Raw genomic sequence first — 13487 nt, 5'->3', positions numbered from 1 at the left:
CCCCAGAGTCTGATAGTGATTGGAGGGGACTTTAATGCAGTACTAGATCCCACCTGAGATGCCACAGGGATACCCTGCTCCCACAGAAAGCGAGGTGCTATGCGACTTGCCAACTGGGCATCCAAATTGGGCCTCTGGGATGTCTGGCGCATTTGGAACCCCGGGGGGCTCCAGTACCCCCACACCATACCCACTCCCGTATCGATCTAGTCTTAATGCCTGCCCGACTGTCGCTCGGTCACGATTATCCAAATCCTAGCATGTGGCATATCGGATCACTCTTCCCTCCTCCTTCATGTGGGGGTCCTACTTGTGCTTTAATCCCCATTTGACGCCTGGCTTCTCGAGGATCAGGAATACATACGGGCGATCAGAGACAAACTCAAACACTACTTTGAGTCCAACGAGGGTACAGTACAATCCCAGGGCACACTATGGGTCGGCGGCAAGGCCATGATCCAAGGCTAAGCTAAAGGTCACCTCAAGCACAAATGTTTGGTGCAGGACCAGCGTCTTTCCCAACTAGAGGCCCAGGCCCTTCACCTTGAGCAGAGCACTGCTACAGCGAATAGCGAGGATGAGTGCCCACAGCTTCATCTGCGGAGGGAAGAAATATATCACTTGAATCCGCCAAGTGTATGTGGAGGTCCTCCACTGCCCGAGTCTACGGATAGGGTGATTAGAATTGAAAGTTGCTTCACAGGCTTGCTTCCTATCCCCTGGCACACCAGATAGCCCCAGAAGTCAGTCACCCGACCACAAATGCACAGACCGTTGCAGATTATTACAGGGAGCTATATTCCACAGATCGATTGTGTATACTAGCCTCCAGCCCCAAATTCCTACAAAGTATCTCTCACCTGAGGATCTCAGAAGCGAAAGCCCAGGGACTGGATGACCATATTATGAGGGAAGAGATCAAAGAGGCAATCTCAACCCGAAAGACTCATGGCCTAGACGACTTCCCAGTACTATACGACGAGGGAGGCATCTTCCCTCCGGACATTAATACAGCTACGGTAGTAGTCCTACTCAAAACGGATCCCCGTCAGCCTCTCGCTCAGGCTTCCAGCCAATCTTGCTCATAAATACCAAAGTTAAAATATATGCGACCATCCTGGCCACATGTCTTAAACAGGTGCTTGGGAGCTTAATCCACTCAGGTCAATGCGGCTTCATGCCATACCGAAGCATGATACATTGCCTGCGGTGCCTTCATGTGACATTCTCTCATCGCCACCTCCTCCCTCCGTATCTAGCCTTATTATTAATCGACTTCGAAAAGGCCTTTGACACGGTTGATTCGTTTTATTTGGATAAAGTATGTGAGAGTGCTGGATTAGGCTTGCATTTCAGGATGCTGGTACGGTTACTCTATTCAAACCTGTCTGCCAGGGTCCTCATCAGGGGGACTCTCTGAGACATTCACTATCAAAAGAAGAACCCGCTAGGGATGTCCTCTATCTCTCCTCCTCTTTGCCCTAGCAATAGAGCTGTTCGCTTGTATTATCCGTGCTGACATGCAAATACTGGGGTGCACATAAGGATCACATCGCTGTGTATGCAGATGACATCCTGCTCTTCCTCGCAGACCCGGCACGCTTGGGTCACCAGTGCCTCCATATCCTTGGGCTATTCGGCGAGGCATCAGGGCTGTGCCTTATCCCGGCCAAGTCAACTTTAATACCCCTTCATAGCTCATGGGAATGTATAGATTGGCCGACTACCATTCCCCTGCGACGCCTCTCCTTCAAGTATTTTGGCATCTGGGTGGCCCTCCACCTAGAAATGACCTGGTGGCTCAACATCAACCCCTTAGTTAAACTTGTAAAGGAGGACCTCCGCAGATGGCAATCCCTCCCCATCAATACCCTCAGCAATACTGCCCTAGTCAAAATGATGGTGCTGCCACGGTTTTTATATGTGATCCAAAACCTTCAACTTCATATCCCTGCAAGTGGTTCCGTGAAATAGATGGCATAATCACAACTTTTCTCTGGGGTAACTTAAGGCCACGACTAGCCCTAGCCCACTGTCAGTGGCCCCCTACAACAGAGGTATGGGAATGACTAACCATTTCCTGTACTACCTGGCCACCCGTCCTCTGGTGATAAACGACTGGTTTAACGGAGGTTGGTCTGATCCGGCCTACTGGCTGGAACTACAAAACCTCTGGTTTTTACCGATCCAGGCCATGCTCTATGGGGCTCGATTCCTCGAACTGTCCCATTGGTGCCTCGGGCGGTCCTACTGGCATGGCGCTCTGCATTGCAATAGACTCAGTGGGATGCCAAACTCACATTACAGATGCCCCTGTGGCATAGAAACTGGCTTGGGGCGCTGTAGGACTTTCAGATGTGGGACCTGATGGGGATAACACACCTGGGGGACATGTGGAACGGAGGGTGTTCCTTTCAAGACTTGCATCATACATACTCATTACACTCCACCCAGTTCTATAAATAGCTCCACTTCTGGCATGCTATTGCCCCTCACGCCCCTGAAAGCACTACATTCCCAGAATTCAGCCCGCTCGAGGCCAAAATCCTCATGGGTAACGTGGGGAACGGGGGAGTCTCTCAAATCTACTGATCCCTGATAAATAATTCCCCATCTTCCCTGGACCCTTTTAAAGAGCGCTGGGAACAATGGCTTTTAGAGGAGGAAGGCTGGAGAGATGCCCCTGATGGCCCCCTGGGTACTCACCATTTCTGCCAAGCTCCGCATAATCTAAATATACTACCTCCACTGCACGTAGTTTACTCCTGTCTGTTTACATCGGGTTGGATTCCTTCCTGCCCCAGGGTGCCCGAGATGCGCTGCGGAACCTGCAGATTTCTATCACATGGTCTGGTCCTGTACTTCCCTCACCAGTTATTGGGCAGCGATAGTAGCAGAACTGAGCGATGTATTGGGCTGGACTGTCCCACTTAGCCCCCTTGCCCTTCTCCTGGGAGTGATGGAGGGGCTGGACGGCATCCGAGCCGATAGGTCGTTCCTGGGAGCGGCCATTATGGTGGCCAAAAGAGACATTGCAGTCGCTTGGAAAGATCCTATCTCCCCGACCATCGCCAAATGGCAGAGGGGCGTGGACTGGTGCGCCATGCAAGAAAAAACGGTGTACGTGGCGAGAGGATGTCCAGCTACGCCTGAAAAAAAAAAGAAAATTCAAAACCAATGACATTGTTGAGGAGAGGGGTTCTCGATTGGGACAAGAAAATGAAGTACCAATTTCCGAAAAGTATTGGCATTTCCCAGTGCTCATTTGTGCACTATATTTATGTATGCATGCAGGAAGCCCCTTCCGATGTTATGTGTAATTCACAAACATTTCCAGGAGTCACTGGTTTCCAGGAGTACTCTTGCAAACCTTTGTGAATTTCTAGTTTTTGGAATTCTGCACATATACAAGGATGTAAATGTTCAAATATCTTTGGGATTCAGGACCTCATAAGGCTATCAGAGCTGTTCTTTCCATTCCGTTCATCACAGTGCTGTCCACAGTTGGCTCCTCTTGTGTTTTGGCCCTGATGCTCCACAGCTCTGAGTCTCTGTCCCTCACATTGTCCGAGCAGCTACCGGTGACTTCATCTTAACAACATCTCTGAAGTCTCTGACTGACCACTGTGTGGCCTAGAATGACACCAACCCGCGGATTGTAGACGTGATGTGAAATGGGATATGATGTTGCGATTTCTCTAGTGCCTTGACTGAAGTGTATCTTCTACTAGGTGGGTGACTTTCAGACGATTCTGGGATAGAAATCTGATTGGGAGATATTATGTTGAAGGTTTGAATCAGTAAGTGAGGTAAATTTATCAGCTTCAATGATTTTGGGTCAATGTTGGGCACAAGGCATTCTGAGACGACTGGTGAAGAAGGCGCCACAAGACCACAACCGTGTGCAATTGTCTGTATTTATAGTGTGCCTGGGCCCCATAATCCTTGCCAAGTGAAAAGGCCATTTAAAGAAAAAAAATTCTTTATTAGAGGTTTCAACAGAGCAGCATATAGTACTTAACATCATTGGCAATACGAGTATCCCATGCAGTGGAAATATTCATAAATCAGGAGGATACAATGGCTGCGTTAAGCCTCTCAATGAATATTCAACCAGATACAGTAAGCACACGGACCCCCCAACTCCCCGCCCCCCCCCCGAATAAACATCCGCCAGGCTCAAAAAAACAGGAAATACTGCAGAGCCCCACATGGAGGGGATCTCCCAGAACAAATGCGTCATATCTCTATAGTTGTACGATAAGTAGCAACATCAGGACAGTACCATAACAACACTTTTAAATTTAGGAGTGAAGAACTTCCCAGAGAATGACAGCTTTACAAGAGTGTCCGTAGCCGGTCCATGCTTGAAATTGCACCCTCAGATCATATCAGGGTGTGCTAACATGTACGCCGTAATAGGACTCCATAAGTCCTTGGGGCGAGAGGCTTCAGGCAGCTCCTCCTCATATGCCTGCAGAAGATCCGTACAATAAGCAAGATCCGTGAGCCACTGTTTGGTGGTAAGGGCAGACCTCGATCTCCATTTCCTCGCCACCACCCTCTTCGCCATCGAAGTGGAGACTGCCACCAGCCGTCTGTTAGTAGGCTTTAACTTGTTCACATAACCCAAAAGGCACACCTCAGGCGTTCAGGACATCAGCTCAAGCACCACCTCTGACAAAATTTGAGCCACATCCGTCCAAAATGCGAAAACTTTCCCACATGCTCAGGCAACATGATAGAAATCGGCATCCTGCACACCACATCGCACACACCTCGCCGAGTCCCTCAGACCATACCCATGGAGTTGTAGAGGTGAATAATATACTTGATGCAAAAATTTGAAGTGAATGATCCTGAGGTTGCAGTTGGCCGTAAGACGACCCGTGAGTTGACAGTATGCCGTCCACATCACCATAGGAATCGGATTATTTATCACCGATTGCCAGCGTTGACGTGACTGATCTTCAAAGTCCTCCTCCCGCTGAGAAGCAGAGTAGAGCCATGTGATAAGCCCCTTATGGCTCACTCCGGCCAGCATTGCCTGTAATGCCCGAAGGGTCATCGGCTCCTCCGGAAAGTTCGGATATACAGTTAGTACGGTTTGCCGTACGCTGACATACATGAAGCGGAACATAAAGGGCCGAGCAAAGCTATTCTGGGCCTCATCAAGGGTTTTGAATCTTCCCCCTGTGTAGAGATCACCCATCCGAATAATGCTCCCAGCCACAAGCTCCTTCAATGCAGCGGGTTCCTGAGCAGCAGAAATCCCCGGATGTGAAGCGATGGTCAACAAAGGAGCATATAAATATGGGACTTTCGCTCTAATAGCCAGAGCTTTCCACGCCCAAGATGTGCACAGCGGGGGGTTAATTTCCCGCCTAGGCCCACCTGAGCCACCAGAGAGAACCATAGCCTGGATAAGGCCATTTTTCAAATTAATTGTTTTGCATATTATCAAAATTAACATGTGAACACGCAAATGCTGTTAAGTGGGTACTATTGACTTTAGACTGACCATAGCTAATTTAGGCCTGTACTTAAAATGGGTAATGTTTGGGAGTTGTCTTGTTTCATGTTGTGTGTATTTAATTTCTAGTGGAACTCACAATTAACCAATGCAATGGGTCTTTGTTTTCTTTCTCATGTGAAATGTTTTCCTTTATGTGGTAACTGTAGAATGTCCAAATTAGTAGAAAGAGTCCACATGCAGAATACAGGCTGGTCCAATTTTCTGGTGTGTTGCGGATGATTGCGAGTTTGAAGGACTCCTGGGGAGGCTGTATTGTGTAGGATCCTGGGAAACGAATGAGCTCTAGGCTGTATCTGTGCGCCTTAACCTTAGATCGTTTTGTGGGAACCAGGTGTAGGTGCAGTGAATGTTAGAATTGTGTGATTTAAGCTTGAGTAGAGCAGAATGCCTCCTGCAGACGCTTCTGTCCCAATCGAGACAGCTCAGAGCAGAAGAGGGTGATCTCCGTATTGGAAAAGTGGTGCAGTTAACCTTTTCCTCGTGAGACAACTTATACTAATTTGTTCCTTCAGTTATATGAGTTTGATTGATTTGAACTTCATAATTGCTAAATGCATTCATTTATTGATTGACATGAATTTGATGATCTTGAGTTTGTGATCCTTTACATTTTTTGATAAATCTTTACGGTTTGATATCTTAACCACTGGCTGTCTTACTTCTGGAGCCTGATGTGCTTCATGTTATTTAAATTTATGGAGTTGATGACTTTGATTGTAGATTTCGATTATTTAGATAGCGCTTTATGGTCCCCAAAATTGCACGAAGATGAGCACTAACTCATGTCCTCTCTGCCCCAATAGATACGAGGTGGTGTGGGCCACGTTTGACGGAAGAGTGCTCTTCATTTACAATGATAAAGAGGTAGGTTTCCTCTGGCACTTTTCAAAATTTGGAACGTGGGGTGTTAATGGAGGCGCCTCTGTAGGGAGTTAGCGCTGCATTCTTTAGAGACCGCCTCCAGTGGCTAGACTGAGCAATGGCATACTCTTCCTTGGGGACTCCGCCCACCCTGGAGAGCTTTACCCGTAAACCTCACTTCCTGTCTTTGAGTACATCAACGCCATTTCACCAAATCACAGCAAGTGGCGGAAGTGACATCAGCCGGCAAATGGCAACCAGTGAAATCGCAGGCTATGCTGTGATCTTTGACCTGAATGACTGTCCAATGCGTATTTCTTTTTATTCATGCATCCATGTATTTAATGATACTTGGACTGCTCAGAGCTAGCCCAATGAGTTGCTAACCCACTCACAACTAACTAACTAGACAAAAATATATTTATTGAATATGCTTAGCTTAGGGGTATATGTATCAAATACCGTTATTGCTATTATCAAATAGCTATTTTTAGAGAATCGCTATTTGAGAATCGCAAAACGGATGTAATAAAAAACTCGCAAATATTTTGCGATTCCTTGGCATTCCTTAATTGCGATTCGTAAATTGCGAATCACAATTAAGGAATACCTTCCCATTCATTCCTATGGGCTAGGAGGCCCATAGGAATGAATGGGAAGACATTCTCAATTTGCGATTTGCAGTTAGGGAATCGCAAATTGAGAATGCAATTTCAAGGGTGCCAGGGTATCAAAAGGACATCCTGTTGCAACCCTGAAATATGTATGTGTGCACATGTGGCACACATACATGCCCTAAGGGCATGTATGTGTGCCCTGAGGGCATGTATGTGTGCCACATGGCAGTTTGAAAAATGCAAAAAAGTGAATTTTTCAAAGAAATCGCAAATTACCACCAACTTCAAGTTGGTGGTAATTTGCGATTCCTTAAAGCCAAATCGCACTTTTTCCGTGCTTCATACATTGCATTTAAGGAATCGCAATTTGTGATTCCTTAAATGCAATTGCAAAATAGAGAATCGCAAATTTTGCGATTCTCTAATTTGCGATGCACTTTTGGGATGATACATCCCAAAAGACCTTTTCCTGTTAGCAAACGGGCCGATTCTGAGAATCGGCCCGTTTGCGAATGGGAAAAGGGCTTGATACATATGCCCCTTAGTTATTTAGGAAGTTGTCAATAAAAACCTCAAGGCGTCACCGTGTTAGTGACCAGTGACCAATAACAGGTGTAAACTATCAGCTAGTGAATCTAGCGATAACTCGTAGCAAACGTAGTGTTAAAAGATGAGGAATCAGGCTGAGTAAATCACAGGGTTTACAATAGCATCACAGGGACGCCAAGTGACACCCCCAGCAAACTTCTAATGTTTTAGAGACCGCCTCACACTCCCAAATCCTGTTTATGACATTAAATTGCATTTGCACCGTTAAGTAGTTTAGCACCAAAGATTCCCTCCACACACTTTATAAATTTCTCATAACATAGCATGAATAAGCATCGGCAAAGCCAATAGCTCTGGCGCTGGCTCCGGCTTGTTGACTTTAGAAATTCTTGTTTTGTTCCGTCATGGTTTTTGCAAAACTTTATTGTTGGGAAACTGCTGGGCTCTCATCAGTCTAAAAAAGGAAAACACTATCACACTAGTCCCTGTCACTGAGGGAAACTACGTTGTGCGTGTTCCTTGTGAAAGGGTAGCATGACATAACTTACAGTGGAGTCAGTCAAAGTGGACTGACCCATTGCCCTCTGATGCTTACTGTAGTGGGTGGATGAAAAATGTGAATGGCACAAAAACAGCCTGAAAACGTATAAAAGCAACGCAATGTTGTTATACACATAATTTTAGTAAAATGACAAGGTCTTGGCTAATACCAGACATAAAAAAAAAACAATGGTTCTGGTGTTGAGTGCCAGCTTCTTACCTTTGCTAATGCTTTTTTAAATATATTGTTGCAAATCTTTATCACCGATAGATAGTGTTAATGCTTTTTTAAATAATATTTTTGTAACTCTGTATTACAAATAGATAGGGAGGATTGAAAAGATAGATAAATAGAGAGGCTTACAAAGACAAATAGATAGAGAGGGTGGTTTAAATAGATAGTGTTCAATAAATAGATTGATAGCGTTGCATAGATAATGCTTCATAGATAGATAATGTTGCATAGGATGATAGATAGATAGACTGTTGCGTGGATCGAGATGGTTGCATCAATTGCTATTTAGATGGGGTTGCATATATAGAAAAGGGTGAAAAGATACATAGACAGATAGACAGACAGACAGACAGGCAGACAGACAGGCAACGCTAAAGTGATAATATTGAAGTAATAACAAAAACACTGGCACTGAAGGGGACTACCTTGAGTGTTGATGTGCTCCTCGCAAAAGAGAAAAATGCAGTCACTCAAAGTGAAGTTAGCCAGTGGCTAAAGAAGACCGACACATTGCCCCAAACTGTAGTCAGAGAAAGCAAGATGTGAATGATGCAGCAGACCAGTGGAAGAGAACTGTCTGAAAGCTCATTTAAGTAAGTATATTATACAGTTCATTTTAGTAAAATCAAAAGGTCTTTGCTAATGCCAGACATGCAAAGTTGATCGGGACCAGGATCTTTTTTTTTCTTTTTACAAATCGTTGTATTGGCCTTTCAATAAAAACAAGTACATGCATCAAACTGTGCACCGATAATCTCATCGATACTGTCTCCCCTGTGGCATCAAACCTGTCTGTCCTCCCGCCCAATGCAACCAGAAATTCCTGAATCAACCACACTGGGCAGCTATTCTTCCAAACCAATAGGGGTGAGGTCATCACATATATTACATACATACATTTTCCAACAGCCCAAATCTTAGCCCACTTTTGGAGGCATCCTCCGCCTTCATATACCACCCTCTCAGCCAACATACACCAATCTATAGCGCATTTCCAGGCCTCCAGCCGCGGTTCTTGTTCCACTCCCCACATTCTTGCCTCATTCCTTTTAGCTACAGCCAACCCTAGGGCGACCCATATACGTTTCATAGGGAGCAAATCTATTTCCTACCAGATATTTAGGAGACACAACTTTGCCGAAGCAGTGCAGGAATCCCCGCACTCCTCCCCCAAACATGCAACCACCACCACCCAAAAGCATTGAAGTATTGGACTGCCCCATACCATATGGTGAAAGGTACTTTTGTGTCCACTACCTTGACTGCAGCTTTGTCGGTGCTCTACCCATTCTAACCACTGTGGTCTGAGCGTAATAGGAGCGGTGGAGGATCTGTAATTCAACCAGGCAGAAACCCGCTGGTGTAGCCATCTCTCTAGGGGACGCCAGGGCCTCCGCCCACTTGTCGTCCTCCAGACTTCCCAAATCCTGATCCCAGTGCTCTTTCAATTCCCTAAGGGTGTCTGGTGCATTGCTGCCTAGCTTTTTATATGTTGAGGATGTGGCTTTACGTGGCATATACAGATTGGGCCTGGATTGTGTCGGTAGAGTATGCATCTAGAAGCAGCAGGAATAGATTATCAAATGGCAATTTATTTATTGATCAATTTGTGAACCCTTATGCACTTCACAAATCTATGCAAAGGTTTTGTATGCTCTTAACTTAACTGTGCATCTCAACAGAGGTGGAAGGGCACTCCTCCGCATGCGGCGACTTCTCTCCTGAAGAAGTAAACATGGCCAAAGTGAGCACCGGGGGAGAGGCAGGTAGAGAACCTACTGGTTGGATAGGAAGGGCCTTAATGTGGCTGTCTGCGGGATTACATGTGTTTTATTCCCTCAGCTTCTCTTTGGAGTACATTCACATCGAAGGGAACAACCTATCTGAGTTACGGCACAACATCTGGCAGGTATTTCTTACAAGCCAATCATCACACACTCTTCTCATTTGGGCATGTGCTTGTGGTGCCGTTAAGATAAGGAGTGTTCTCATCAAGGGGCTGCATTTTGCTGCAAACGCCTCACACACAGTATATGGTTAGTCAACCACTGGGATGTGGAAATGTTCTTTCCAGTGTTCCCATATTGTGCTGTTTCTGTGCAGTTCACCTTGTTTCTTTTAACAGATTGTCTAAACCACATACCTCTGCACACCTCTTGATCTTTGATTTTACATTGTGGCCAGTGTTTGCCTCTAGCATTTGGCTACATCTCCTAGTCTACAACAACTCACCCTCACCAAGGCTAGCCTCACCTCCTCCTGTGGGATTCATCTCTGCTACTCCCAGTAGCATCACAGAGCAGAAGCAGCATCTGGTTGTATGAAACCCATGCCATTGTTCCTGGGAAACATCTGCATGGAACCCCAGAACCCACTGAGCTGCCTGTCCCCCCTCTGCACTCCTGTGTGGACTCCAGGGTTCAAACTGTAGACATTGGAAGCACACACCCAAGAGGAGCGCATGTCTCTACATTTCACAGTAGTTAAACAGTCTGATACAGACAATTTTAGAGATGCTAGGTAACTGCGTGCTTCTATGCCCACCTCTATCCAGACACTTCTAAACACAGGCGTATGCGGAGGCACATGGCTGTTGTCCGGCATCTAGTGAGGGTTAAGTAGCAATATATACATTTGTCCACAACACAAGGCAATCTTCTCTCCTCGCATGCGGACACGTGCATCTCCCAGGATTTGTAACTATTCATCTTAATTTTTATTCAACTCCACCTTGTGGTGCTCCATCTCCTCCCTTTCGTGGTACTATTATTGATGTCTCCTGGGACACCCAATTCTGAATGTTTGAAAAATGCCTCTATGATGTCTGTTGGTCCTTGACATAATCCAGAGAAAGAAATGTGCTATTTGCATCTGGATCCTCATCTCTGAAGGCCTTCTAAAGCTTGTCTACAGCGTGTCCTGCCAAAAGTTCCATTGCTGTAGACCCATGAGTGGGCCGGGGAGGCAATGGTTTCTGGTCTTCCATTAGAAGCTGGACAATGAACCATTCACCTTTACCTGGATGGTTCATCGTATCTCATCCTGCTTCAGTGAAGTAACCTTGGCCTCGGATTGATTTTGTCTAAATGTTAAAACCTGTATCTCAATTTAAAGAGTACGGGCTGATTTCAGAATACAGGGCCAAGAGCACGGTCTCTTCACCTCACCTGCTCTTGCTATGATATTGTGTTGTCTTACCAGGTAATGCCATGTTGATGTCTTGTACTTAAAACCACTCATTCATCTGCCAGTCTCACCACATTCAAAACATTCCTCATTGATTTGAACCATGTATGGGCACCGTCCATTGACCCTGACTGTTTCCCTATTTTCATCTGTGCCAAGTCTGCATGTTATTCTCTCAGCGTGGTGCAGGGCTCAGTTCCCGCCCATCCCTTTAGTCTTGGGCACACAGGCGCATATCCTGAAAGAACTGTCCTTTGTCAGTTTCCATATAAAAGTGTTTTGTTCAAGATAAGTTAAGTTGTGCACCAGCTGGTAATAATGCCCAAACCTCTCCTTCCGTTCATCCCTCACCTGTTTGTATTAATGCACATACCCCCTCCGGTCGTCTGTATTATGCATAGAGCACACTATCCCTGTTTGTGTCTTTCAAAAAGTGCCTCGGGCACAAACGAGGACAGTATGTCCTATTACAAAGCATACGTGGCCCCATGGCAGCTGTGGACTCGTGCTGCTCTCGGGGCAGCGCATTCAAGTGAAATATGGCGTGGCTGCTTCAAAGGTTTCACAGTGCTGGCAGCATGAAGCTGCTCTTTGAAGAGGGTGGAGATAGTCCCCTGCAGGCGGGTCCAATGAGTAACTGCATCCACCTGTATGGGGGATGTCTGAGTGGGTCCAAAGGACCCCCTTTCTCCTCTCCAGAGGGCTGCCTTCAGGAGGCGGACTGAAAGTGCACCTCTAAAGGATATGTTTGCTTCAACACTCGCATCCCTAATCAGCACAGGCGTAGAGATAAAGTGGTTCCCTCATTTGCATGGGGCCCAGCCTGTGCAAATGAGGGAACGACCTTTCATAATAATGCTGGCACTACAAGTGTGCCATCATTATTACAGAAGGGGAGGCACATGCATAGGTGCCCCGTCTGTAATACCGTTGTGCCTCAGGGACAGTCTGTTAATATACCCCCTGGTGTACTAATGCCCATCATCCTACCGTCCATCCCTCACCTGCTCGTATTAATGCCCCCACCCCTCCTGGCATCCATCCTTCACCTACTCATATTACAGCACATTTCCCTCCCGGCTTGTCTCCCTCACCTGCTCATATTAATGCACATACCCCTCCTAGCGTCCATACCTCACCTGCTCGTATTAATGCACATACCCCTCCTGCTGTCTAGCCCTCGCCTGCTCGTATTAATGCACATACCCCTCCTAGCGTCCATACCTCACCTGCTCGTATTAATGCACATACCCCTCCTGCTGTCTAGCCCTCGCCTGCTCGTATTAATGCACATACCCCTCCTAGCGTCCATCCCTCACCTGCTCATATTAATGCACATACCCCTCCTAGCGTCCATCCCTCACCTGCTCATATTAATGTACAAACCCCTCCTAGCGTCCATCCCTCACCTGCTCGTATTAATGCACATACCCCTCCTAGCGTCCATCCCTCACCTGCTCGTATTAATGCACATACCCCTCCTAGCGTCCATACCTCACCTGCTCGTATTAATGCACATACCCCTGCTAGCGTCCATCCCTCACCTGCTCGTATTAATGCACATACCCCTCCTAGCGTCCATCCCTCACCTGCTCATATTAATGCACATACCCCTCCTAGTGTCCATCCCTCACCTGCTTATATTGATGCACATACCCCTCCTGCTGTCTATCCCTCGCCTGCTCGTATTAATGCACATACCCCTCCTAGCGTCCATCCCTCGCCTGCTCGTATTAATGCACCTACCCCTCCTAGCGTCCATCCCTCACCTGCTCATATTAATGCACATACCCCTCCTAGCGTCCATCCCTCACCTGCTCGTATTAATGCACATACCCCTCCTGCCGTCTATCCCTCACCTGCTCGTATTAATGCACATACCCCTCCTAGCATCCACCCCTCACCTGCTCGTATTAATGCACATACCCCTCCTGCTGTCTATCCCTCACCTACTCGTATTAAT

The 13487-nt window shown here is 46.6% G+C and overlaps 1 protein-coding gene across 5 annotated transcripts in view; it reads left to right on the top strand.

The window, feature by feature from the left end:
• LOC147718360 (arf-GAP with Rho-GAP domain, ANK repeat and PH domain-containing protein 1-like) overlaps nucleotides 1-13487 on the top strand; it is a 525400-nt gene that overhangs the window by 358717 nt on the left and 153196 nt on the right. For all 5 annotated transcript variants that reach the window (XR_015295285.1, XM_086918310.1, XM_086918312.1 and 2 more), the window contains one exon: nucleotides 6340-6400. Coding sequence is in view for 4 of the 5 variants with exons in the window: in XM_086918310.1 (XP_086774436.1) it covers nucleotides 6340-6400 (61 nt within the window). In the remaining variant the exon portion in view is untranslated. The remainder of the gene's footprint in view (nucleotides 1-6339; nucleotides 6401-13487) is intronic.

Source organism: Lissotriton vulgaris, chromosome 4_1 (assembly GCF_964263255.1).
Source record: "Lissotriton vulgaris chromosome 4_1, aLisVul1.2, whole genome shotgun sequence".
Classification (NCBI taxonomy): Eukaryota; Metazoa; Chordata; class Amphibia; order Caudata; family Salamandridae; genus Lissotriton; species Lissotriton vulgaris.
Note: the sequence above shows the minus strand (reverse complement) of the source record. Positions and strands in the feature narration are given on the sequence as shown.